At 31.6% G+C, this 27,850-nt stretch overlaps 5 protein-coding genes across 10 annotated transcripts; 2 read left to right on the top strand and 3 right to left on the bottom strand.

The window, feature by feature from the left end:
• Nucleotides 1–95: 95 nt before the first annotated feature.
• Ak3 (Adenylate kinase 3) lies at nucleotides 96–2,053 on the bottom strand. The gene is made up of 4 exons (XM_083093055.1): nucleotides 1,268–2,053; nucleotides 910–1,029; nucleotides 635–807; nucleotides 96–401 (listed from the first exon to the last, which is right to left on the bottom strand). Exons 1-4 carry the CDS (start codon nucleotides 1,431–1,433, stop codon nucleotides 195–197), a joined length of 666 nt encoding a protein of 221 aa, XP_082949181.1. The 5' UTR covers nucleotides 1,434–2,053; the 3' UTR covers nucleotides 96–194.
• LOC145967946 (uncharacterized) lies at nucleotides 924–11,870 on the top strand. 2 transcript variants are annotated; one of them, XM_083093058.1, is made up of 3 exons: nucleotides 924–2,440; nucleotides 2,652–2,803; nucleotides 11,699–11,870. In XM_083093058.1, exons 1-3 carry the CDS (start codon nucleotides 2,347–2,349, stop codon nucleotides 11,744–11,746), a joined length of 294 nt encoding a protein of 97 aa, XP_082949184.1. In that variant the 5' UTR covers nucleotides 924–2,346; the 3' UTR covers nucleotides 11,747–11,870. The 2 variants fall into 2 exon arrangements, with proteins under 2 accessions (XP_082949184.1, XP_082949183.1); XM_083093057.1 differs by lacking the exon at nucleotides 11,699–11,870 and having other exon boundaries at nucleotides 2,652–3,005.
• Nucleotides 2,807–13,252, bottom strand: LOC145967941 (uncharacterized). 2 transcript variants are annotated; one of them, XM_083093051.1, is made up of 11 exons: nucleotides 13,104–13,252; nucleotides 11,668–11,751; nucleotides 10,904–11,179; nucleotides 10,553–10,653; nucleotides 10,185–10,420; nucleotides 8,674–8,926; nucleotides 7,994–8,386; nucleotides 7,629–7,781; nucleotides 7,012–7,258; nucleotides 6,457–6,590; nucleotides 2,807–5,540 (listed from the first exon to the last, which is right to left on the bottom strand). In XM_083093051.1, the coding sequence occupies exons 3-11, from the start codon at nucleotides 11,166–11,168 to the stop codon at nucleotides 5,169–5,171; spliced, it is 2,154 nt and encodes a 717-aa protein (XP_082949177.1). In that variant the 5' UTR covers nucleotides 11,169–11,179; nucleotides 11,668–11,751; nucleotides 13,104–13,252; the 3' UTR covers nucleotides 2,807–5,168. The 2 variants fall into 2 exon arrangements, with proteins under 2 accessions (XP_082949177.1, XP_082949176.1); XM_083093050.1 differs by lacking the exon at nucleotides 11,668–11,751.
• A 2,119-nt stretch (nucleotides 13,253–15,371) lies between these two features.
• Nucleotides 15,372–21,418, top strand: LOC145967944 (phospholipid scramblase 1). The gene is made up of 7 exons (XM_083093054.1): nucleotides 15,372–15,625; nucleotides 15,730–15,822; nucleotides 16,483–16,635; nucleotides 17,959–18,170; nucleotides 18,551–18,712; nucleotides 19,208–19,354; nucleotides 19,508–21,418. The coding sequence occupies exons 1-7, from the start codon at nucleotides 15,535–15,537 to the stop codon at nucleotides 19,550–19,552; spliced, it is 903 nt and encodes a 300-aa protein (XP_082949180.1). The 5' UTR covers nucleotides 15,372–15,534; the 3' UTR covers nucleotides 19,553–21,418.
• LOC145967942 (uncharacterized) lies at nucleotides 20,326–26,442 on the bottom strand. 4 transcript variants are annotated; one of them, XR_014437621.1, is made up of 4 exons: nucleotides 26,211–26,442; nucleotides 24,662–24,829; nucleotides 21,605–22,034; nucleotides 20,326–21,461 (listed from the first exon to the last, which is right to left on the bottom strand). XR_014437621.1 is itself a non-coding variant. In XM_083093052.1 (3 exons), the coding sequence occupies exons 1-2, from the start codon at nucleotides 25,344–25,346 to the stop codon at nucleotides 21,808–21,810; spliced, it is 912 nt and encodes a 303-aa protein (XP_082949178.1). In that variant the 5' UTR covers nucleotides 25,347–25,551; the 3' UTR covers nucleotides 20,326–21,461; nucleotides 21,605–21,807. The 4 variants fall into 4 exon arrangements, 2 of the variants coding, with proteins under 2 accessions (XP_082949178.1, XP_082949179.1); XR_014437620.1 differs by lacking the exon at nucleotides 24,662–24,829; XM_083093052.1 differs by lacking the exon at nucleotides 26,211–26,442 and having other exon boundaries at nucleotides 24,662–25,551.
• Between the last annotated feature and the right edge of the window lie 1,408 nt (nucleotides 26,443–27,850).

Here is a 27,850-nt window from a genome sequence, read left to right as displayed (position 1 = left end):
AGGGATATTTTACAATCAGATCTAATTCTAAAATTCTAAATAGACCTATTTAAGGATCGGACAGAAAGAGGGAGAATTTATCCGAGAGACAATCATTCGCTATATTTAAATATATTTGCCTAGAAAAATTGATCTAAAACTCAAAAATATGGTGTTATATTTAAATTTATTTGCCTAAAAAATTGATCTAAAACTCAAAAATATTGTGCTATACAATTTCTGATTTTCGGCCATATTTCGTCTGTAGTGTTACCGTGAAAGTCCTTCAATACTCCAATTTCGCGGTAAAACTGGACGACCGGCTCAGTCTTCGTCGCGTAGTCTTGCAGCCTCTTCTGCACGACTTCCGACTTGTCATCCTCTCTCTGACTCAACGGCTCACCTGTTACGTCATCCTTGCCCTACAGAAAGATTTTAACGCATTTAAAAAAACGCTCGATTGTTTACGTTGTAAATTAATAGAGGTCCATTATTTTATAGCATAATAGAAGACTATTGTTTCAAAATATTATGCAAGTTCTATTATGTTATAATTAATATAATAGCGTAATATTAGGTCGCTTATATAGCTTTATTTTATACTCTTTTTGCATATTTAAAATATAATAGACGATAATATTTATGACTTAATTACTGGCACTCGTGGATCGTTGAAGCCGATATTGTAGACCCTGCCGCTGGGCAAATGAACCCACCTACTCTTGACGCGGTCTAGTATGACGGAGGTCGGCACCACAAGATTCAGCACGAGATTAATCGACTGTAGGTTCTGCAACCGTTCCGCTTGCGTCAACGTTCTCGGAAATCCTGTACCGATGCCAAGATATTTATGTTTACGTTTAAAAAACTCAGCCAAGATGACCTTTACTATGCCGGTCAAGATGCAACAGCGTCATTTCCCTCACTCACCATCCAGCAACCAATTCCGATCCGCCACCGACTCGATCTCCTCGCTGATGAGAGATATCATTGTATCATCTGGTACAAAGCTGCCACTGTCCATGTATCTCTTTACCTCTTTACCTAGACCTGTAAATAGAGTACAATCTAAGTACAATGCGTTTCTCTAATTAATTATAAAATTAAATAGGATTTCATCTTTCACCTAAATTAAAAGTTTGATAATAAAGACATGTGCTATTGAGATTATCATAGATAGATGATGAGAAAAGAAGAGATGAAGAAGAGAAGAGGAAGATCTGGAATTTTAATTTTCTCGAAATTAATGCCTCGAGCACGTATCATCGCGAGGACTGACGACACGAACCGGTGCCGGTGGACACGTGGAGACGCAGCCTGTCGCCGCTGGAGATGTGCGCAAGGCCGAACTGCTGGACGATCCTCGCGGACACGGTGCCCTTGCCGGATGCCGGCGCGCCGAGTATCACGGCCCTGAGGACCGCGGCGGCGCGACACGTGGTGATCGCGACCATGAGAAACTCGACCTACAACGCTGACTTCCTCCAACGTTGATGGACGAAGAGCGAAGAGCGCGACGAGCGCGGCGGGAATCCGCATGGTCTAGAGTTTGGACCCTATTCTTGCCTTCCTTCTTCCTCCTTTCCCCTCCTTTTTCCCTTCCTCCGTTACTGCTATTGCGCGTCTTGACAAGCGACGTAACAATCAGCTGATGGCGATGCGACGAGTGACGAGACGCGTCATGATGTAATCGTCGTTTCGTAATCGTCATCGCGCAGGTCTATACGTCACCAGAGACGGTACATCTTCTTCTTGAAAAATGTGCGACGTATCGACCTATAGGGATTAGATTGTAAACGATTAATTATGTAGGTTTATTTATCATGTTAATGCATTTTATTTCATTAATATTCCAGCAATAGTATTCGTTTGAAGGTTAAAAATTTGCGAAAAAAGTGTAATTCAAAGGAATTTCCTGGATTGCGCGAAAAATTAAGTAGGACGATGCACTGGTTGGTAATTTTCCAATAATTACGGATCCTGACAATTGATTAAATATGACAGAAAATTGCCGATTTAAAGTCTCATGTTTTGAAAGACAGCTGCAAAAACAACGCACGTGACATGCGATTGAATGAGTAGGCCGTGTTCGAAAATTTACTCGTCGAAGACAGTCAGATTTGATTAGCCAATCAGGACGGGAGAAGCCAAGCTTTCCGATTGGTCGAGCAAACGTCACTGCACTCGACGATAGGTCGACGGAGATTTTTCGAACGCAACATTCTGATACGTCACAGTCACGTGTTGGCGGCAACATCAGCCATTTTCTTTTTTTAGAAGTCGGGAAATCGTGGTTCTTTTTCGCATAAATTTCGGCAAGTGAATCGCGATCTGTCTGATTAAGTTAATTAATTCATTCTCGCAGCTATGTCGGAGAATTTCTATCAAGAGATGCTCGATGAGATCAGCAAAGCGCAGATGGAATTGAAAATTAAGCTCGAACAGATATCGAAGCTCAGGAGTGAGTATATTTTCAGGCTTTCATCAAGATTAATGATATTAATATTAATTTAATTAAGATTAATTTTTTATTAAATATTACTAAATATTAATATCATTAATTAATTAATTATATTAATATTAAATATATTAATATTTAATAAAATTTAATAAAAAATTAATTTTAATTATTCTAAAAAAAATTCAATTTCAATTAAGAACGATTATTGCAGTTGATTGCGCGAGGATGCAACTGGAATTACTAAAGCTCTACAAGCCACAATGTCTGGAGATACTGGAAATGTTGCAGACCGTTTCCGAGCCTGGGGATCCTCCCGGCTTTGATGATGACGTCATCGGCGGATCGCGCGTCAATCACGAGAAGGTATTTATGTTGAAATATATTTATTACACTTTGAATATAGGACTGACACATCGACCGTGTATCCGTTAATAACGTAAACGCTTGATACAATAGACAGTAATGGAGATATTAGATTTTCGCGAAAAGATAGACTTTCTCGATGGAAGCTGCGTCGGGGATTTCCCTTCGTTTCTCTCCTCCTTCCCTTCTCCCTCGCGTTTCCCTCTTCATCTATCAACTGTACAGCACAGAATATTGCAGCAATATTATTAATATTGTTGTAACATTGCAGCAACATTGCCGCAATATTACTGCAATATTATTAATATTCTTGTAACATTGCAGCAACATTGCAACATTGCCGCAATATTATTGCAATATTATTAATATTGTTGTAACATTGCAGCAACATTGCCGCAATATTACTGCAATATTATTAATATTGTTGTAACATTGCAGCAACATTGCCGCAATATTACTGCAATATTATTAATATTGTTGTAACATTGCAGCAACATTGCAACATTGCCGCAATATTACTGCAATATTATTAATATTGTTGTAACATTGCAGCAACATTGCCGCAATATTACTGCAATATTATTAATATTCTTGTAACATTGCAGGAACATTGCAATATTGTCGCAATATTACTGCAACGTTCTGTGCTGTATGGGAATCTCGGCGCGTATATCAGAGCGTGCGTAAACTTATCATGTAAACAAACAAAATCGGCGCTAATCTTATCTTCGCTGAAATTTCTCGACGCGAGTAAATTTTTTTTCTTTTTACACATATACGGAAGTTACGCGCGCGAAGTATGGAGGCGCTAGAGGATACTTTTTTTTTCGTTTTCTTGCTCTTAAGGTACTTAAGATACTTAATTTATACACATATACTTGTATTTCTCTCTCCGTGTTTGATTTCGTGCGCCTAGTTTCATTTGCGAGACGCTCGTCCAGACTGTCGTTCAAACATACGCAAAACGACACGTTCGGTGTCGTCGTGGACTGTGTATCTGTGTGTTGCGGGTCTCATTATTATTGTCCCTATAATTCATTAAATCTCGTTGTTCAGTTCAGCGGAAGAGAAAGGAGGTCCTGGTCTGAAAAGCCGCGCGAATGAATACACCTCGCATATAGATAAAACGCCTTGTTGAATTAATTAAATATATTATCTCTCTACTTGTTTTTTTCAAATTTTCAAGATTCCTCAATTTTCTCTTAACAGATAAACGTTATTTCGCTAATTGGATAGATATTTTTTATATTTTTTGAAATTCTTTTTTTTCCTTTTCTTTTTTAATTCGGGATTCTCTGGAAATTTGTCGACAAAGAATTTATATGTAAAATCATGAAGGAGCGTCGTGTGCAAAAGGAGGTGTCAGAATCAAGTCGAGTCGTATTTCTTCGAGACCTGAATTCTCGGCGGTCTCGAATCGAGAGAAAATGGACGTTTCGAATTATTATTATTTTTTTTACCATCTCCTTCCCGATTCTTCTTCCAATAAATAATATAATTCTTACTAATTTAAAATTATTTCGATCCAATTTATTTCGATTCGAGAACAACCTTTCTGTGCAGTCCGTTAACTCTCAGCGGATACCGGGGATCTTTCGAAGCCTGGTATTAAATTAATTAAAAATGAAACATTACGGCAATATAAAATGCAAAAAAAGCCTTCCACGCATATATTTACATTACATATCGCACACATACATACAAGATGATATGATTAAAATCCGATCTTTGAATAATTTTTTTCTTAAATGTAGTCATTAAATCACAGAAACCTGTCGTAATTTATGATAATTCATGATCAGAGACAAACTTATATATTATAAATAATTTATGATATCCGCTGAGAGTTAATTTTTCGATTCATGTTTCCCATACAGCACAGAACATTCTTGTAACATTGCAGCAATATTGCGGCAATATTACAATGTTGCTGCAATATTGCTGTAATGTTACAATAATGTGCTGTATGGGTTCGTTCTTACAAACATCCTCCCATACAGCACAGAACATTGCTGTAACATTCCAGCAATATTGCAGCAACATTGTAATATTGCCGCAACATTGCTGCAATGTTACAATGTTCTGTGCTGTATGGGCTGTTACGGTGAGCCGCCGATTATCCGGAAGAAACATTCTCAGGGAACCGAAGAGGTAAATTCAAAGCACCAGTTGTCAAACGATACAAATATATAACAACAAGGTGTCTTGATAAAAATCAATAAAAATCGTAAAGGATCTCTCCGGATATTGACATCTCGGAGATGATTCAGAGAGGAAACGAATCCTTCGGCAACATCCGGACAATTGGCGGTCAGGCCGTATCACCGGCGCGGGACCGAAGCCTCCCCGTCGTCGGGTCTCGTTCTTATCGTTCGGACATGGTTTGCTGGAGCGCGTCCAGGGCGCCGGCGTGGTGCGGACGGCGCCCCGGCGCCGACGCCTCGTACGCCGGCGACGCGCGGAAGTAACGGTGCTCGTATCGCGCGTGATAACGTCGCAGGCAGGAGTCGCGCGCGGAACGCGCGCGACACTGCGCAGCCGCGCTTGCGGGCGGTTGCAGCTGCGACAGGAGCAACGCGGCGTTCGCGCAGGACTGTCGCTCGACGGAGTCGTGAGTCGTGGCCGCCGTCAATCGGCCCAACGACTGTCCTTTCCTGGAGTCCAACGCGTCGCACACCTTGCCGGCCTCCGACGCGTAATTCGCGAGGCAGGGTAGCAACCCTTCCTCGTCCTGCGCCTGTAATGATAAAGTAAAATTATATATATTAAATATATTAAATTATAGTATAATTATGTATATTAAATATTGTGTATTCTTTTTATAAAATATTAATGTAATATAATAATATTCATTGTAATATTAATATTTATTATTAATTAATATATTAATAATATTGATTATATTAAGAAATTATTAATAATGATTAATTTATTATAATATTTAATATTAATTAATAATATTTATTATATTTTTTTTTCAATAAAATTCTCTAATATTCTAATACTTTCTTCATATATTATAGATACATCAGAGATGTTATATTAAGTGTAACATCTTTGATATATCTATAATATGTTTGAAAAAAGTACTAGAATATTAGCGAGAATTTTATTGAAAAAAAATGTAATAAATATTATTAATAATATATAAATATTATTAATTATTGTTAAATATTATACTACATTAATCATTATTAATAATTTCTTAATATAATTAATATTATTGATTAATATATTAATTAATAATAAATATTAATATTATAATGAATATCATTATATTACATTAATATTTTATAAAAGGAATATGTAATATTTAATATATTTTGTAATATTGAATAAATTTTCTCTGGATATATCGATGAAATGAACATTCCATTCTGTGCGAACTTGTTTTAATCAAAATACCGTTTTAATTTTTTCTCATATGAGAAATTAAATTCGCAGAGCATGGAATTTGTATTTCATCGATATAGTCTATTTTTATTCTATTATATTTAAAAAATGTTTGAAGACAAATTCTTGGAATTATGAATTTAAACGATATTTTTCGCTTATTTTATGAAATTTTGGGCCGTTGGATTAAATTTATGATCTCTCAATATTATATCATTGAAATTTTGTGAAATGCAAAAATGTAGATTCTATATACGTACGCAAGCTTTACAGATCTGTAGCTTTACGCAGGGCACGTAAAGCATCCGAGACGTATCGCCGGTGAGAGTGTCCACGGTTCGGCATCGCCATTCAATGGCTTCTAATTCCGGGCAGCTTCTAGGTTCCTCGATGGCTGTATAATCCAAACAATTGTATATCATACAAATCTATAAAACTGTTATTTAAATAGATTTATTATTAAATTATTTATTATTAAATTTATTATTAAATTATTTAAATTATAGATCATAAAATTATAAAGATATAAAGTCAAAGAAGATATAAATTCAAAGATTTTAAAGAAGGAGAATATATCGTCAAACTTATAAATATTTTATATGTAGTTGTTTTTTAATATATAAACTTGTAGAAAAGTAGTTCAAAGAGATTAAAACTTACAGAAAAAGTCTTCGTGAAAATTTTAATTTAGCAAATTGATAAAACCTGATGTTCTGTGAGTGCTCTCATTGTTAGAGTTAGGTTCGGAGCTTCTTGTTCCAATTTACATTTTAATTTTCTGAACGAGATTCTCTAATCTTTTTTCGCACACTTACATTCGCCGTCGTCTATATTATTATTGATGCCGCTCCGTTTATCATCCGTTCTACCCCCGTTGCCGGTGTTACTGTTAGGGCCGTTGCTATTCTCGCGGAAACTCGACGTCATATTATTCTGCGCCTCCTTCTGCGTTCTTTGCGCCTCCTTCTGAGCCGCGACGTTATTTCGGAGCTCATTCAGCGCCTTACGCATCTTTTGCAGCGAATAAGCCGCTGCCATTCGCGCCATTAACTTATCCTTTACCTAAACATTTTTATAAATTTAATTTAATTTAATTTAATTTTATTTTATTTTGATATAATTTTTGATTAATTTTGATTTAATTTTGATAATCATTGATTATCAATTTTTAATAATTTATATATCTTTCTTTTATATTTTTCATTCAAGTCATATTATTATAATGTAGAGAATATTAATTAATTCAATCTAATTGTAATTATGCTTTCTGAAAACGTTGATATTTAAATTGTGAAATTATTAATAATTTTGAAAATGAGAGATTTTCTCACTGAGAAAATTTCACGTTTTCTTTTACATATATTAAATTAAATTTATTTTTTTTCTATAGTCACATAAAATTACGTCGCGAAAATATAAAGCAAAACCTTACCTTCTGCAAATCCGCCTCGTCCTCCAAATTGGCGTATTTCAAAGCTTCTTCGATGATCAAGTCTTTAATATATTTCAATTTCGAATCCATCTGCTCAAGTTTGTCCTTTTCTTCGTTCTCGTCATCCTTTGGTTTTAAATTCTCAGCCATATTCTGTCGAGATTTACAAACGTTTTGATTATCATTTATTCCATAAGAAAAACCGCGAGCTGTTATTTTTAATATAATTTAATAAATAAATTAATAAATAAATTAATAATATACATAATAAATCATTTTTATATTTTTCTTTAGAAAGGATATTAATAATAATAATAATATTATTATTATTAATAATAATAAATTGCAATATTTGCGATATATACCTCGTAATAGCGCTGCAACATCCACTCGTCGTCCTGATTTTGCGTGCCCTGTCCAGCCGTGAAAGTAGCCTTCTTCTTTCTACGATCGATGCCGAAATATTGCGACCAATCGACACTCTTCTTTCTGACTTGGACGAATTTCGATTTGGCTTGTTTCGTAGTGTTTTCCTTTTGATCCTTCGGAGACGGTGTCATTTTCGGCGGCGTTTCCGATGTACTCTCGTGCCCGTGATCATGTTCGTGTTCGTGATCGTGTACGTGATCATGTTCGTGATCATATTCGTGATTGTGTTCGTGATCGTGTTCGTGTTCGTGATCGTGATCGGATTTATGAGTGTGATTATGCGCGTCCGTGGATTGCGTGCCGAATAGAGCTCCCAGGTCTTGAGCAACCTTGCAATGTATCGTTAAATGTGTATTTGTACGCAATTGTATAATATTTTACATTTTTAATATATTAATATATTACATCTTTATAGGAATATATTTGAAAATATATGTTGATGTAGGGTGTTGCGATTAAAAAAAATTTCGTCATAGCAGAATAACGACTCAGGAATTAATGAACTTATTATATATTGAGGGGGGAGGGACAAATTAATTTTTCAATGATTATAAGTAATATTATTCCTTTTATCCTTAAACGAAGTATAGGATATACTGTTTTTTTAATGTATCACCTTAGGATCCGTGGTCTTTAGCTTAGTCTGGGTGGGTCTGGGGCTTCTCTTAGCGACCGGATAGCGCTTCGTCAGTCTGCGATAGTTGCCGAATTCGCGACCGATAGGATATCGACCGTTCACGTTCCTACGCTCCAACGTAGGCGACAAGTACAGGATATTCTGATTCTGATCCGCGAATTCTTCGTCGTCGTTCTTCCTTAATGACGAGTCTTTGCTAAGCAGTTCGCCCCAAGACATTGGTCCTGCCGTTCTGTCGAATAAAAATATCATTTTTTTAAAAATTATATTAACAATTACGCAGGCCTGCGAAATTTTAGGTTTAGTTAGTTACAAAAAGCAGAGCAAGTGAATAGATTTTTTGACGCTGAAAACGAATCTGACAGCAGAATTTCTCCAAATTTTCTCCAGATTTTTGAGTAATTTGTGGTTAAATAATCCAAAAATGGCTATTTCAATTTCATTGAATTTATTATGAGGGAATCTAATTTTTGGAAATATTTCTGCCAATGGCATCATATAGTATTAGTCTTCACCTATCGAATCCACTTTCGATTGTTGCCACACGATTTTTTTTCGCTGAGATATACAAGTTATAAGACTGATCATGCATAATCGTCCAATAAGTTCCAAATCAATTGTGTTACCTCTTATTAGGAATCAAAATTTGGATAAAAACATAAATGTTTGAATGCCTGTCATTTTTTGAAATTAAAAATGACGGATTCAATATGGCGGATAGAATTATAATAAAAATATATAAAATTTAAAAACATTTATCACAATGTGTAACAATTGTATTAGATATATTCTACAGGACTTTTTGACCTGACAGATGTAAGCCTTTTCAAATTTCAAGATGGCGGATTTGCCATAGAGATCAATATGCCATATTGATGCCTTTGTAAATTTTCTTACGACTTCATACTTGTATATCTCAGCGAAAAAAAATCGTGCGGCGACGATCGAAAATGGATTTGAAAGGTGAAGACTAGTACTGTACGATGCCATTTGCAGCAATGTTTCAAAAAATTAGGTTCTTCTACAATAAATTCATGAAATTGACCGAAATAGCCATTTTTGGATTATTCAACTATAAATTACGTGAAAACCTGACGTGCTGGGAAAATTGTGCGACCAGATTCAGCGCCAAAAAAATCTATCAGATTCACCTACTCTGCTTTTTGTAACTAACTCTCGCAGGCCTGTGTTATTAATATCTATCTCCCTAATAAGATAGAAATCTTACTGCGAAAACAATGAAATTTTGGCGATATAAGTGCAATTTTTTCGGTATAAAAAAAAAAAAAAATTGCGTGACTCGAAATTAAATTAAAATTTATTCAGAATTCATATTATTATTAATTACATTATTTTACATGAATAAAAATTAAATTAAATTAAATTAACTAAAAGTTTTTTATTTTTAAATTTATTATTTTATATAATTTTATAATTTTTATAATTTTGGATCGAAGAAATTTGCAACACCGATCGGGAATCCGACTCACTCGTATATTTTGTTCCCTCTACCAGCTCCGTATCTGTCGTAAAGCATTTGTAAAGCGGTTAAATATTTGTCGTCATCCATCTCGTCGAGCGAATCATACGGAGAGCCATTCTGTAATTCCTCCACGAATAGCCTCGCCAGATCCTTGTCGTCCAGATTCAATCGATCGCCGGCGCCGCCTCGTTTGCGGCTGCCACTTCGCTCGCGTTCGCGAAAAATCGAGGCTACCGGCTCTTCCTGTAAAAATGTTAATTATCCTGACCAATTATCTAGAAATTAGCTCAATCTAATTTCGCGGTTTGGGAATTAAAAAATTTGACCGTTTCTATTATTACCCGCCTTCTTTACTCGACAAATGAAATAATTTACCTGTTCGGGTAGATTCTCCAAATAATCGAGCAGAGCTCTTTCGAACAATTTGTTGTTCAGGCCTTGGAGACCCTCCCCCGCAGTTTCTAGCTGACCGTTATCTGTTAATCACGATGAAATTAATCAAAATATAAATTCAATATTATATAAAAATTCAATATTATATACAATTATATTATATAATATTATATAAAATTATATTTTATATAATTTAATATTATATAAAAATTCATAAAAATGCTTCTAGTCGCGTTATATAAATATATTAAGATCGATAGAAGAGGATTTTTGGCGGGCTTCACTTTTACGTAACGAGAAATTTCTCTTAAAGCCTCTCATTTCCGCTCTTACCGCCGGGCAAGAACTCGATCTCCTCGTCGTCCTCGTCGAAGTCGCGATCGAACTTGCGATCGGCGCCACCGCCGTGATACTTGAACGAATGGAGATCGTTATAGTATTCCGGCGAGTCTGCGGCGTCCAGAGATCTCTGCTTTCGCGCCACAGCATCCAGGGCGCTTCTGAGAGACTCTCGGCTTGGTTGACGAGCCGCGGGAACCAACGCGATCGCGCTGGCTCCCAGGATCAGAAGCGTCAGCATCCACCTTCGCGATGCCATTGATGCTCGAACTGGCCGGCAGAAACGTAGTTTTATGCAATCGATATATATTCGAGATCATTTAATAATTTTTCCACAATTGACGAATTTATTTCTTCTCTCTAACGTTCTCTTGTAAAAGGAAACCTATTTTTTTATTACACATATTTCTTTATCTATATTTTAGTACAAAAATTATATTAGTTTACATAAATAGCTTTAATTTATATGTATGTGAAAATAATGAAGATTACATTATTTTATATTTGTTTTAAATCAAATCGAAAATCAAAAACAGGCTTTTTGAATTTCTAATTAATTTGTTTTAAAATTTTTTAACTGAAAAATAATCTTTATTAATCTCTCTAGTAAAAAGAATCTTACGTTATATAATCTCTATAATCTCATTTTTTCACGAATAAATTCCTAGATTAAATTTTTTATTAGACCCTTCAATCGTAAGAATAAATTCTATATAATAAATATATATAAATATGTTGAATATATTTATTTTACATACTGCACTAAGCTGATATCGATTTTGTTAATAGGGTAGCGATGTCCTTCGCGCGAATGAAGATGTATCGGGGACAATGTAACGCAACTGCGTAAGACAAAACAAGATCACGATCCAATTATTATACTCGTAAAAAAAATTCTTCGTACTTTGTATATAATTGGAAATTATAATGTAAGTTTGTAAGCAAAATAATAATAATGTAAAAGAACATAATATAGAATATAAAGGAGATAAATTTTTTTTATTACGAAAAAATTCCTCAAACATAGTTAGTATAATTGAGTAATTAGAAAAAGAGTTGAGTGTATCTGTTTGTTAAATAAATATAAAAGAGTTATATATAAATTATATTAAATTAAGTAATTAAACTGTAACGAAGCAATTAAATACACACAAATACAAGCTACCGTCGCGCAGTATAAACGTCTCTTTCGGGATCGATAAACGTACCGTTCGTTGAATTGAAATTACACATAAATTGTAATGTATTGCAAATTTGTCGCATATATGGTTCGCAAATATTTGAGGTGACATTTAACATTTTCACTCTGAATAGCGTTTAAATGTCGTTAATAAAATTTACATTACATTGCATTAAATAAAGCTAGAGATCAACCTACTACAGATTACGGATTAAATTACATGTCGCTGAAATAAAAAATTATATAATTTATAAATTGTAAATTTTTTTATATAATATATTGATAAAATAATTTTGATAATAAAATAATTTGATAATAAAATAATTTAAACATTAAAGTAAAATAATTTAAATATTTAAATATATATATAATTTAATTATATGTAATTCTCATAAATAATAATCGATATGAAATATCTTATCTGTGTTTTGATATCGTTAATGCGCGTAGCATATAATGTAATCATTTATTAAGCGAGAGATTATGTATACAAATTTCCTGATGTTTTCAAAATTTATATTATGAAAATAAATCGTTAATCATGACATTAAGTAAATTATATCATATTTAAGTTAAAATGAATGGCTCAAATATTTGCGGTGCGAGTTAAATTATCAGATGACGATTCGACGTTGTGATTACAGTCGCGTATTTGCCTGAGTCATGTTTCGCAATCGGCGAACAACGATCGAATTTTTTCATCGCAAACAATATTACAGGAAATAATATATGAAGTATGAGTTTCACAATTTTGCCTCCGGAAAAACGAAACGGCATTCCGAGATTATTTTCGAAACCGCAAGGGCGATATCGCGACCAGCAACGATAGAATTTCCCTTGGTGTACAATTATATCAGATATTTAATTTCAGGTGCGTTAATTTAATTTCAATCGCGTTGCACGAGGAACACACAGATGAATTACAATCGACGACGACGATCAAAAACTGTCGAGCGAGAAATGAATTGACTGAAAATTAATCGAAAGTCTTTCGGCACTCATGATGGGACGTACCTGGTCGATTTAATGTCTCATCCGCGTGATACCCTTCGATAAACCAAGTTTTCTTTTCGTTTTTTTTTTAATTTTTTTTACTATGTCACAATATCGTTGACGACGATTCCCCCGATGTGCATGGAATCCCGTCCTGTTCGACCAGGAGAACCGCCAATGGCGGCGGCTTTTATATAGGGCGAGAGGGCACGAGATCGATAGAAACGCGCATGGTACTTTGACAGCTACCGGCAGCAACAAGTAAAGGGAGCATAGGCGAGGTGTGTCGTGTGCAGTATGAAGAGAAAAAACACACCGATTGGAAAATTCTATGCTGCTTCGCTTCGCGAACTTGTCTAAGACGGAAGAAATTCCTATGGCAGCAAGCAAATTAAATGAGCTTAAATTTTGTATTGAATTTTCCTTGGAAATCTTTAATTTTTCTGCTTAATCTCGACGAATGAAATAGTACCACGTATTTTTTTTTTCATCTTATCTCGGCGTAGGTGTATTAACTATCGATTTTTGCCAGTTTGGAAAATTCTTATTCGTGACAATTTTAAAAATGCAGCTTGCAATTAGCGATCGTGCGTCTGCTTTGGGAGGGATGCTTGGAGAGGCGAAAAACTGCGGCAGAATATTTCATTGAGTCCGTTTCGAACAATAAAAGGACATCAAAGTAATAAAATCAATTGACACTCGGAAATAAAAAAAGCCATTCAAATGCAAATGTGGTCATAAAGACATAGATAAATATAGTCGATGAAAAAAATTAACATTGGAGGCCGCACATATTTTTATGCTCACTTTCTTCAGTAGCTAATTAGAAGTAAAAAAAAATTAGTTAAGAAACTGTATGAAAGACGTAACATTACTAGATACAAGCTAGAGTTTAAAGTTGCAAATTACTCAATTTACGAGATAGTCGAGATCTTGTTTTTTCTTTTACTTCTAGCTTCTTCAGAGAACACGCTTTCTAATTATGACTTTTGTATATTTCCATTTTATGCATATATATAAAATTATGTATTTACATGGAACTTCTCCGCGCGTGCAATCTATTTATACATGTAAATATGTTTTTAACCGAGATACAAGTAATCCTAAAGGCAAAATCTTATCGCGTGCGTCTCGAGAATAAGAGCCCGATGATAATGGAAATATCATTTCGTTCTCTGCGAAATTAATTGGAACGAAAAGAGAGCTTAAATCTAATGAATTAATTTACTGTACACGCAAAGAAGGAGAATTCCATTCAGAAAGCGCATAAAAGATCAGTGCAAGACGCACACTTTCTATTCATATAAATACTATGCCAATTATTTACATTTGTAAAGTGCAATATTGCATATTTTATCTAGAATTACGATACGATTTTACGCATAAAAAATCGTCAATGGCTTATGAATATGTAACGATTAATACGTAATTATAAGAAAATAACATGAATATGCAATTATGTTAATACGCGCATTAAAGTACGCGCATAATGTTAAGAAGACGGAAAATTCAATAGATCGATACAACCGGAAAAATGACTCTAAAGAATCGATACGAAAAAAAATTATCGTTTTTAGAAAATATATCTTATGTCTCGAATTATTTTTCATCAAAATTATATAATCATTTATCTTATATTTTTAATTTATTTCTTCTTTCCATAAGAAACAATTCATTTTTTTTCATCGGTTGTATTTTTCATAATTTGACTGTATTATGTAATATTATGTATATTGTATCGTAATTTATACTGAACATTCTTTATGTGCTTACATGCATTAAAATGCGTGTTTACATTTTTTCAAGTCATAAATTATCTATTTTTTCGTAGATACTGATCAATAAAAGTATTTACCTTCTTAGGTATTCAAAATGTTCCTTAATCATATCATCAAGATTAAAATGAAGAGAGAGGATGTCACATATATGTTGTAAAAAAAATACTTTGCGCGACTAATGAATCATAATTAATAAACTGCAAAATTATAAAATTAATCACAGAAGAATAAGATTACGAATAGTTGATTAAAAAGTAAAATATATAAAAGAAGACGTATCACACACATCGCTGAACATTTATCATGGACGAGAAAAGAGGGACATTCGTTCCCGCATTTTTTTGCGAACTCGTCATTGTGATTTTTGGCTCTCGATTATCGTCGGGTCAGCATTTTTGTTTCGACCAAACGTATTATTATCGATATCTACGTGAGATATCTCTTATCCGCGTCAAAGATAAATAATCGATTTATCAGGGACGATAACAAGGTAGACTAGTAAGAATTAAATCGCGAATAAGCCAACAGTTTTCGCTCGACGTTTAACGCGGATTCGCCGAAATCGCGGAAATCGAAATAATTTCAGTAAAAATCTCGGCAATAAGAGGGAGAGATATCGATCGCTCTCATCTCGCTCTTATCTCTGTCGCAAATCTCGTGGGATTTTTCACGTAATGCGATATACGGAAGCGGAACCGATGTTGGAGCGGAGTTTCGCGCAAGAGCTCAACGAGATGTCGAGCAACGAACAATCGCCGGCGACTGGTACCAGATAATAAGCGATATCGTGTTCTTATCATAGACACGGCGTTATCTTTTAGAAGACGTATATCGTAAACATGACACTTCTTTCTTTTCGGATCCTTTAGCGACGTCGAGCACAGGAACGCAGACGATAGAGATGCAGGAGAACGCGCCAATCGTTTACTCCAACAGCAACATCATCACGATGCAACCGACAGGTGAATACATATATGCCTTCGCTGGAAGTAAGATAATGCCAGTTTTTTAACGCCAGTGATTTCAATCAAATTTACTCTTCTCTCTTCTTATATGATATTTAAAAAAAAAAGATATTTAAAAAAACTAAGAAAATTATCATAAAAATAATTATGGCTTAGGAACAAAGGGATCGAATGGATTCAAATGAGGAAGAAAAATAGTATATTATTTTATTTCAATTTGTCTCTTATTTGACATTATTAAATGTCCTCATCGATATTGGAACATTGTATTGTGTGTAAAAGGAAATTCCTAAGTTAAATGAAGTTTATCATATCGTTATCATAATCGATAAAAGGAGCATTATTATCTTCAAGTTTACGCTGATATAATCGGCGTTTTTTTTCTTCGTTTGACACAAGCGTTGCTCGAATTGCAAGAATTGATAATAAAAAATAAAAAGATAAGAATTGATAGAAAAAAAATATAGAAAGAACAATAATTTAATTGGGTTTCTTCTTATACATCGTAATTATGGCCTTCGATGGATTAACGAGAGTCTCGCTCCGTAACTCGACGTAATCGATTTTCCTCGATTAATGCGACTGCTGGCGCATTTAATAAAATTCCGAGCGGTCTTTTATTTTATTCGCGCGCATATCGTCACATCGCTCTTGCAGAAGGCGAACTTCGATTTCCACGAAGACCTATTCCCATCAACAGCACGGACTGGATCTCGACACCTCGGGCACAATTTAACGCGATATCCGGCACGCAATTCTTGGCCGGCGTCGAACAGTTGGAGATTCAGCAGGTTATTGATTTGAGTACTCGTACGTATTTAACGCACATCACGTGTGTCCAACCTATCGCTTTAAAAGAAAGAGAAAATATATATAAATAACAAAAGTATAAATGCCACAACTCTTGCAATAGATAAAAATAAATTAATATATTTTTATATTACATATATTAACATATATTAATATATTACATATATTAATTAATATAAAATTAATATAAATTAATATAAAATTAAATTTCTCATTTATATAGATTTATATTATAAAATTAAATTTCTCATTTATATAGATTTATTTATAGATATAGCGAGAGAACTTTAAAGTTAAATAATTATTGTTTTACATAAATAGATATTTCGTTTTTTATTGTAAATATAATTCGTAATTTATATTGTTTTGAATTATATATATATAATTCAGCCAAATAAGATATATATATACAGGGTGTCCTAGACCACCCGTACACCCCTTTTCTTTCAAAAACTAAGCATTTTAGAGAAAAATGTTTCAGACAAAAGTTGTTTGGTTTCGAGGGGGCCATAAGATGGTACCATTGGTTTGACCTTGAAGAGTCATTTGAAGGTCACGTGAAGGTCACTTCAATTTTTTTAAATGGAATACCCTATATATTTTTGCACATTCTTGTAGCTCATCTCGAGAGCTTTCCAAAACACTATAATTAAGTTAGTTTTCATTAAGTACTTTCCGAGTTATGAGGCTTGAAATAATTTCTTAATTTTACGTAAATCATAAAATATCTTGTAAAATATTCATTTTTCGATTATCTTACCTTAATACTTTTATGTACAAAATAATAAGAGGAATCAATTGGTGTAAAAAAAAACACATAGTTGTTTCGAAGAAAAAATATGTAATTTGTAATTAACAATTACATATTTTTTCTTAAAAATAACTGTGTTTCTTTTATACCAATTGATTCCTCTTATTATTTGGTACATAAAAGTATTAAGGTAAGATAATCGAAAAATGAATATTTTACAAGATATTTTATGATTTACGTAAAATTAAGAAATTATTTCAAGCCTCATAACTCGGAAAGTACTTAATGAAAACTAACTTAATTATAGTGTTTTGGAAAGCTCTCGAGATGAGCTACAAGAATGTGCAAAAATATATAGGGTATTCCATTTAAAAAAATTGAAGTGACCTTCACGTGACCTTCAAATGACTCTTCAAGGTCAAACCAATGGTACCATCTTATGGCCCCCTCGAAACCAAACAACTTTTGTCTGAAACATTTTTCTCTAAAATGCTTAGTTTTTGAAAGAAAAGGGGTGTACGGGTGGTCTAGGACACCCTGTATATATACGATTTACGCGAAATATTCGGTAGTACTCGGCAGAACGGATAGGGTGACTCAGTACAGGGTGAAAGTACCACGGGCGGAAACGCTGTTTCTTGCCACGGAGTCCAAGTCGGAAACGCAGTCGCGGATGTGCGGCTGGTACAAAGGTTTCGTGCTGAATGTCCTGGATCAATGCGGCGAGACAGCTTTCATTATGCGGAAGGAACCCAGTTGGATGCACGTGGTTGGATCGCGACAGGTAAGTTAACGCGATAAGCCTCGTATTAACTGTCAAATCACGTAATTCGAAAATGCATCAAAAAGTATAGATACAAAATATTTATAAAAATTATATATAACAAAAGAATAATAAATAATAAAAGAATATATATATATATATATATATATATATATATATATATATAATAAAATAAGAGAATAATAAATAATAAAAGAATTTTATTATTAAATAAATTTTAAATAAATTTTAAATAAATTAAGTAAATTTTATTATTATATAAATTCCATTTTAAAACACATAGAGATATTTATTTAAACTGAAACCAATGAAAAAAGCAGAATTGATCATCGATTGTCGGCCGCATAAATTGGAACAAAAACAAATAAATATTTGCGTAGAAAATCACAGTGGAAAGCGCGCATCTCATTGGTAGCGTGGAGGAGAATTTTACTTTAATGGGAGCGAGCTTTACGGTGTACGACGCATTCAAGGAACCTCTCTGTAATATATACGGACCCAGCGTCTGCGGCTGTTGCATGTTTAAAGAAGCGCAGTTCCAGGTGAATAAATCATCCGTGTGTAAAGGATGTAAAAATGCCGCATTGAAAGTAGCAAACAATCATCTAAGCTTACTATGAATAATACATTATATGTATAAGATGTAAATTCAAAAGCATAATTATGGAATCTTTGCTTCAATATTTTTTTATTTACGCTCTTTATTTTAATATTTTTCATTTATTAGAAATATGATGTTGCTTCAAACTCTGAAACTATTATAAATTTTATTATATACGAGTCCATAAAATTCTTTACAAATACTTTATAATAATAGCTTCTCTCTTTTTCCAATAATACATAATTTTTATTTATTAATAATACATAATTTTCTGTGCATTTACATACATGAGAAGAAAAAATGTGTGTATATAAGTTTATATGTACATTTATATAAATTTATATGTACATTTTTATTATAAGAATTATATTATATTAATATTTTTTTACTTGTATCTATTTACTATATGTGTGTTTGTGCGTTTTTTTCATTTTAGATAACATCGTTAGACGGATCGCGCCAAGTCGCATCGCTGATACATCAATGGGACCACTTGACGGTTGATTATATTCTATTGCTCACATTTCCAATAGATACCGATGTGAAATTGAAAAGCCTGCTCCTCGGCGCATCATTTCTGATAGTAAGCGATCGATTTTCTATTATATCGCGATAATAGTTTTCTGATTTTTCTAATCATAAATATAATATATTATATTTAAAAAATTAAATGTCACAATTATGTTGATTATTGTAATTGCCACACCACGTTTTACATTTTTATCTTGTGTTCCAGGAATACTTATATTTTCAACGAATAAGGAAAGCGTCCAGGGAATAGATCCAAATAGCACAAAAAAGCTAATAAACATCTTAAAGATGTCTAAAGGACAATAAGGCATTTTAAGTTCTTTTTTATGAACGTGTGATATCTGGGATAATTATAAATAATTTAGAATTTAAAGTATTAGCCGAGTATCGTAATTTTTCTCTACGCTAGAGTACACATCTTTTGAGAAAAAAATTATATATATTTTCACTATTAATAGAAATTATTTGATAAAAATGTTATAACGTATAAATAGCAAACGTATCGATCGGAGATCACTTAATTATTCAATATTGTAATCAGAGTGTATGTGTTATATACATACCCAATAAACACATGATGGTATATTATACGTTTAAATCAAGTATTTACGGGAGGTCTAAATGTGCTAGATTTAACGTATATCAATTGCGTATAATTTTAGTTGTGATGTCCGACTGATATACGTTGTCATAAACTATATTTATTCGTTTTTTAATGCTGTTCTCAAACCAATTAAAATCGTATTTGATAAACTAATAAACTACGTTTTATGAATACACAATTTTTACGAATTACGAGTACCTATATAAACGTATTACAATGACTATTTAAAATACGTATTGTAATGACTATTTAAAATACGTATTGCAATGACTATTTAAAATATGTATTGCAATGACTATTTAAAATACGTATTGCAATTACTATTTAAAATATGTATTGCAATGACTATTTAAAATACGTTATTTTTATTATACTTTTAAATGATTTTTGTTTTTAAATAAACGTATTATATACAATTATACAGGTTGTTCCATTTTAACTTACATAACAAAATATCTCGAAGATTAAGCTTCATCGAAGAAAATGTTTCAAACAAAAGTTGTAGGATTTAAAAATATCTATTTATTGATCTTATCACTTTGACGTTTGGATAGGGTAATCAGTTTACATTAAAAAAATATGATTCCAAAAAAATATGATCCATTTAAAAATTTAAGATAATTTTGCCCTGACTTTGACAACTCTACCCAAGATCAAAGTAATAAAATCAGTAAAAGGATATTTTAAAACATTATAACTTTTGTTTGAAACATTTTTGTCGATAAATCTTAGTTTCCGAAATATTGTGCTGTGTAAGTTAAAATGGGATACCTTGTATAGCTACAATAATAATAAAAGTAATGAGATTTAGTGCAAACGGTTACATACGGAATTTCCTTAGAATAAATTTATATCTCCTTTTTCTATATGCGTCTCTTTTATAATATGTGTATCTTACATCGATTCTTACATCGTTTTCATATTTTTTGTACTTTTTGTTTACCAGATGCTGAAGATGGTCCAAATTTAACGACCGAAACGTACGAAATAAACCTGCTTTAACTCACATATCTTAATTTATTGCGCTCTACTTACCGCGCTCGGCTCTTTATTTGCCTGTTCTTTATTATTTATAATTTTAATATATAATATATTATATAATATATTTATATATTATATATTTGTAGGATTGGAATTATTTTAAATTATAATATTATATCGCGTAAATAATTTTTCTTAGATATTGCGAATCGATAATAAAAGTATTTGTCTCGACTGTTATATTTACTCGAGACAAACTCGGTATTATAATAAGGACGCAAACAAAACAGTGTAAGTCGACTCGGATTGTTTCGTGAGACAGCCAAGTAAAAACAATATCTCCGATTACCTTGACGAGGTCGTAAGACAAAGCAATAACCGAAAAGTCTAGAATTATCTAGAAGTCTAAGCAAAAGAAATAAATACAGCCGATTAACTGTCGGAAGGGACAGTCCTCGCTCGAATTTAATACCGTTGACATTGTCAAATTATATTGTATCTTGAGCCAAATATATTCTATCTTATTTTTCACTGAGGGACTTAGAATAATTTCTTTACTGCCGTTCATGTGTTCCTACATATTAAACATTTTAATATATAATATATAATTTATATATATTTATTTTATTTTTTTTACATTTTAATATATAATATATATTTTTCTATAAATATTTTAGACTAAACATATTAATTTACATATATATTACATATACTCACTTTCAGAACGTGGAATAATTCCACTATTACATCTGCCATCAATTTTCTCTCTACGTAAAGTAGTAGATATAAATGCATTTTTATTTTTCAAATTATCATTAGCATTTATTTCGCTGAAGCTCAATTCATGTTCTTGAGAATCGTCAGAATTTAAATTTTTTTGCTTGTTAATTTCATTCTCTGAGTCGCTTGAATGGGACAATTCACTCTCCATGATCAATACTTTTTTGCATATTTTTTTTATTTTTGCATTTAGTTTTGGTAGTCATTCTTTTGGGAAAATTAGATGAATCAGACGAATTCTCCTCTTCTTGGTTATCAGATGGTTCAACATGTTTCTTTTGTGAAATGTCAAAATTCAGTCCATCATCTTCTGTTGAACCGTGTTCCAAAATAATTTCCATATATTTCATTATATCGCTATAGTCATCTGAGTTAAATAATTTGAACGTTATAAAAATATGTAGGTTTAAGCACGTAAGAACATTAGTGTAGAATGAATGAATTTATGAGACTCAATACTATATTAAGGTTGTATTATAAAATCTCTTATAAAAAAAATAAGTTTTTAAATACTAAAATTAAATTATTATTTATTAAATACTGTAGAAATATAAGAATAAGAGAGATTCAATATCATTTTTTATATTCATAATAAAAAATATAATATTTGTGTATTATATGAACAGTTTATCGAGAGACAAGTGTTGGTTAAAGTTAAAAAGTCATAAAATCATAAAAGTTTTGAATATTATTTAATTTTACATTGCATTGCAGAATGAAAAAAGGATAAACTTTCTTTTTGCTGCTTTATTTTGTTAATGCTTATATAAAAGCTTAAACAAATTAGAATTATTTAGAACAAGAAAATACATCAATTAGTATATGTTAAATTACTACATTAAAAAGTAAGATATATGTATATTTAATTATAACTTTAGTGAAAAAATGTTCAACATATAATTTACAATAGTATTTTACGTATCTAATATATTGAATGCTAAAACGTAAAAGAATAAACTGTAAAAGGAATGAAGAATCTTTATTTTATAAAAAAAACTGTAAAAGGAATGAAGAATCTTTATTTTATAAAAAAAGCAAAATAGCATAAACAAATATTCCAGTTATTTATATTTAAAAAAAGGAAATATAAAAATGAATATAAAATATCAATATATAAATTAAAATAAAAATTGATTAAGTCTATATTTTTCTCCTTTACACTAATCCTTACCTGAAACCTTTAACACTCGGTGAACTTTGTATTTCATCCATGTAGCGTCATATGGTTCATTTTCCAATATCAGCGAATCAAAAACTTCTTGAGATCTAGTCTTTGACCAATAGCATTTCATTCGATCATCTATTAGCCAAATCAATGGGACGACGGCACATTCTTTCTTTTTAAATTAAAAACTCCACAAGGGCATATGTTTTTTTATTGTTTAGAGACATAATTCCTATAGATTTTTTGTAACTTAACCTATATAATCATATTTTACTTTTTTCGGCAATACCTGCTGTTCATAAGAAAGCACATTAAACAAATTTTCGATCATACATAAATACGATAAATGGCTTAAAAAAAGGTTTTCTTTATTTAAATACATTTTAATCAATTGCGATTTTAATGTAAAAATAATTCCTCATTGTAGATTCCGCACAATAACTGAAATAGAATTTTATTGATTTTCGAGAAAATTTTCCGCTTTTTTACATATACAAAGACTGTAACATAAAGCTGTATTTAACTCATATTCAAAAATTGTTCACTGTTTTATTTGATACTTTGAACTGTTATTAACAATATTAAACTAAACAGTATTTATATTAATTTATTACGAATATATAATAATAACAGTTTTAACAAATTATTACGCTACTTGATGAATAATAGGAAAAACCGCGAAACCTTCTTTAAAAGGTAATCGAAGGCATTTATAAGATATGTCATCAACAAAAAATGCAGTAGAAGTATTAATGTTAATACTTTTTACATAATAAATTCCCAGTTTAGATGAATGTATCGGATTTCGATATAAATTATCGACGTATTTAAATGTAGTTCCTATACATTTATATTTATTGTCAATGAAAATAATTTCTCTGATAACATATATTTGATTGCCTACTGCTACAGTATTATCGGGAAGTTTAACTGATATTTTCATATTTTTGTAAATTAATTTTCCACATGTGAAATGATTAATGATATTTGGATTAGGGAAAAAAAGTTGCTTAGGAAGGTAATTTGGAGTCACAGAAGATTTAATCTTAACATCAATATTCTCTTCTTCTGCAATTCGATTGCACACTTGTTGCAAAGATAATTTTTTAGAGCGAATTCGTCTTTTTAGAGATTGAAGATAATTTTCGAAAGGAAAACAACTGTATCTTTCTAATGGACCGTATATTTGTACGTCTGCACAAAGATGCAGTAATGAATGTACATTATACACGACGAAATCTTCACCATATATTTCAGCAGCTTTGAGAACAAACTTTTTAATAGCTTCTTCAGCTACATGTATGTAAGCATTGATCAAAGGTGCGCTAGATAAAATAGTAACTGTTACGTGAAATAGTAAAAAGTGTCGATATTTTACGTCGTCAAGAATATTGTAAAAAATTATTACGCCGCTATATAAAAGAATGAATCGAAACTCAGTTGCTTTAAACTTTTTTAAGTCTACTAAAACTCGAGGTTTTCGACAAAAATCAGGCGTGACGAATTTACGTATTATTTGTATATTATAATCAATTGCTGTAAGATTATGTCGAGAAAGTTTACAGTGACGCCCTCCTTCTACCCAATACTTCACAAGCAAACGCTTCGTAACACCTAGATATATTAAATGCATAGGATCCAATACAAATTGCTTTACGAGATCTATATTTAAAGCAAGTAATGGCGATTTTCCTTTTACATGATCATTATTAGTCTCTTCACCTATGTAGTCGTGTTTTGTTCTCAAAATTACTAAATTACTTATTTTAGTTGGAAAAAAATTCGATTTTTTATTCTTTTAATAGTACACCTTTCGCATCCGTACATACTTGTATGCCCTTTGATCATCTTCAGCATGGCTCTTGCGGGCGCATCAGCTGCAAAACACTCAATTTCAACATAGAATATTTTCCCGTTGTATTGAAACCCGTTTTCTCGTAAAGAAATTATTTCTTTAATGAAAAGTTCTAGATATTCTTCAAGATTTTTTGGCTTTCCTTCGCCACAAAAACATGCAATCATAAATGGACATGAATCTACGATATCATCGCTACGAGCTAAAATTGGCCACAAATTAGTTCTACTACTCTTGAATATGGGTAAACCATCAATGTTTATAATTAAATTAATTATTGAAATTTCGCCCCTCAATCCGCCATTCTGTAATTTACGTGTCAAACATGTCTGAATACCGTAATAATACATTTCGCCATTATCAAAAGAAATAGTTTCCAATTTCCTAGGAGTACGTAATAGATTTCTAACAGTACGCGTTAAAAATGGATAGGCTGGATTAATTAATTCTAAAATCATATTTAACGCTGCGTGTGTTAAATTATTATTGATTGCTAGCCTATGCAAATTATTTGTAAAATTGACTGGATTTACTACAAATGTATGTGTTATGAGACTGTTATCATTATTTTCATTATTCTCAGCACTAGAACTGTCACTGTCGTCAATGTATAATGTATATTCATCATTTATGTTATTAAAATTTAATTCTGTGAGCATTGATGTGGAAGGAGATTTATTAGTAGCATTTACTGTATCTACAGCGATTTCAACACTTTCATTATTCCCAATTGTATAGCATGTAGGTGAACATAAATTTTGTGTATTTGTAAAAGTTAAATTAGAATTATTTGTTTGCACAAAGACAATAATATGTTTTGCACTGCATTATTTATCTTTCGACGCAACTCTCGATTGCTCAGAAGCTTCGTATTCTCACACATTTTTAATTTTAATTTTAATTTTAATTTTAATGATTTATGTAACGGTGAATAACAATTATAAAATATTGAAAATAAGAGATCTGATATTTTTTAATGTAACATTTACGTCTCTAAACAATTTTTAAAATATCTATAATAAAACAAAATGTAATAGTAAATGTAATAAAAGAGCAGATATAAAATCTCTATTATTAATACAGAATTATATATATTGAGGCCATAAAAGCGCGATTATAAGCAAGACTGTTTAGGAAAAGCTATATAATACTATAGATAATATAGCTGTAAATAATACAAAATCAATTTACATATTATTTGTAAGCAACACAATAATTTTAAGATAAAGGAAAAAAAACTATTACATTAATCTTCTGCGAACTTGTAAATGTGTTTTAATGTTTAAAATTTAATCAAATATGGCACATGCACATAATAAACATTTTAGTCTTTCTAACTAATAAATCTTTAAATTATTAAAAAAAATTAATTATAAAAACTCTCTTATGTAATACAATGAAAACCTTAAAACCATTATAATTGTTAATATGAAATACTAATGTATAAACACTTTTACTGCAAATACACAAAGAATAGAAAAAAAGAAGAGAAACAAAATATAAAAATATAATAAAATTTTTACCTTTGAAAACGTTGTCGAAATTCAATTTTTGTAAGCCACACAGAATCGTCAATAAAAGAAATGATCAACAACACCATCAACGTACAAACACATTTGCGCGATAATTAATTAAAGTAAAATATTAAAATCCGACAAGATTTTAAGCTTTCGGACCAGACGAGTATTAGCTTCGGCATAAGTAAGCAGGAACGCTATGATCCGTGTGGAGCTGTCGACACTGTGAAGTGATGTAGCAACGGCGCGGCAGCAGCTCACCGCGGAGTCGAGAGAGCGTTTGTTTTAACAAAAGACGAATATTAACGTTCTTTGTTGCATATGCTGGCAATACTTCCAAACAGAACAAACGGATAATAGGACGTTTTAAAGATATCTTAAAGACTTCTTAATAAAGACCTGTTATAATACTATAAAAGACATCTTAATGACGTCTTTACAATTTATATTATATAGTATGTATAGTAATAAATTAATATTTTAATATATTTTGATATTAAAATTTATATATAATACTTACCGTTGAATATATATATGTGTGTGTGTGTATGCACTTAAACCATAAATTTATGTTTCTTCACAGAAAATGAAACATATACACTTCAGAATACACTTACACACATTAAAATGCAATGATTATTCCAATAAGCTGTAATTGCATGTAAGCCATGCAATATATTTTATAAATCGTCAAAATATTTATATTTTAATGCAATAATATATCTTATCAAGCTGTAAAACAGTCATTATATACAGGGTGTTGAAAAAAAAGGGTCACATATTTTGATAGCAGGTAGTATTGATCAAAACAAGAAGAAAAGGTCTAATTAACATGGGTCCTAAGACTAATATCTTCAAAGATACAAGCTATTTTGTTATTTGAGCTCTTTGTCATTTTCTTATTAGTCGTGTCATCTTTAGAATGTAATGAACAAAGGAGTAGGGGAGAGTGGGGTACAATGGGGATATCTTTTTTCTAGGTGCCTTAAAAAATAAAAAATAAACAAAGAGAGATAAAGAAACAACAATTTTTATTTTAATATGAAATGTAATCATTTATCTTCCATAAAAAAATTGAAGTACATTCAGTTTCTTTACTTCAGTTTTTTTATGGAAGATAAATGATTACATTTCATATTAAAATAAAAATTGTTTCTTTATCTCTCTTTGTTTATTTTTTATTTTTTAAGGCACCTAGAAAAAAGATATCCCCATTGTACCCCACTCTCCCCTACTCCTTTGTTCATTACATTCTAAAGATGACACGACTAATAAGAAAATGACAAAGAGCTCAAATAACAAAATAGCTTGTATCTTTGAAAATATTAGTCTTAGGACCCATGTTAATTAGACCTTTTCTTCTTGTTTTGATCAATACTACCTGCTATCAAAATATGTGACCCTTTTTTTCAACACCCTGTATATTAGAATATGTATTCACCAGCATGTGAGTCAATGAGTAAAATTTGTACTGATATACTTATGAGTATATCATTTTACTGTAATAACTCGGTTAAATAAAGACGTTATTATTTCGTTACTATTATTATTCTAACAATAAAATTATGTGTCACATTAGTTTCAGGGGAAGGAAAATATTCATAAAATTATTAAATACTATAATCAAAATTCAAAATATGCATGTC

Source organism: Camponotus vicinus, unplaced genomic scaffold (genome assembly GCF_025532165.1).
Source record: "Camponotus vicinus isolate PSW18456_S1 unplaced genomic scaffold, iyCamVici1.0 SCAF_3, whole genome shotgun sequence".
In the NCBI taxonomy this organism is placed as follows: Eukaryota; Metazoa; Arthropoda; class Insecta; order Hymenoptera; family Formicidae; genus Camponotus; species Camponotus vicinus.
This window is presented reverse-complemented; position numbering and strand designations above follow the sequence as displayed.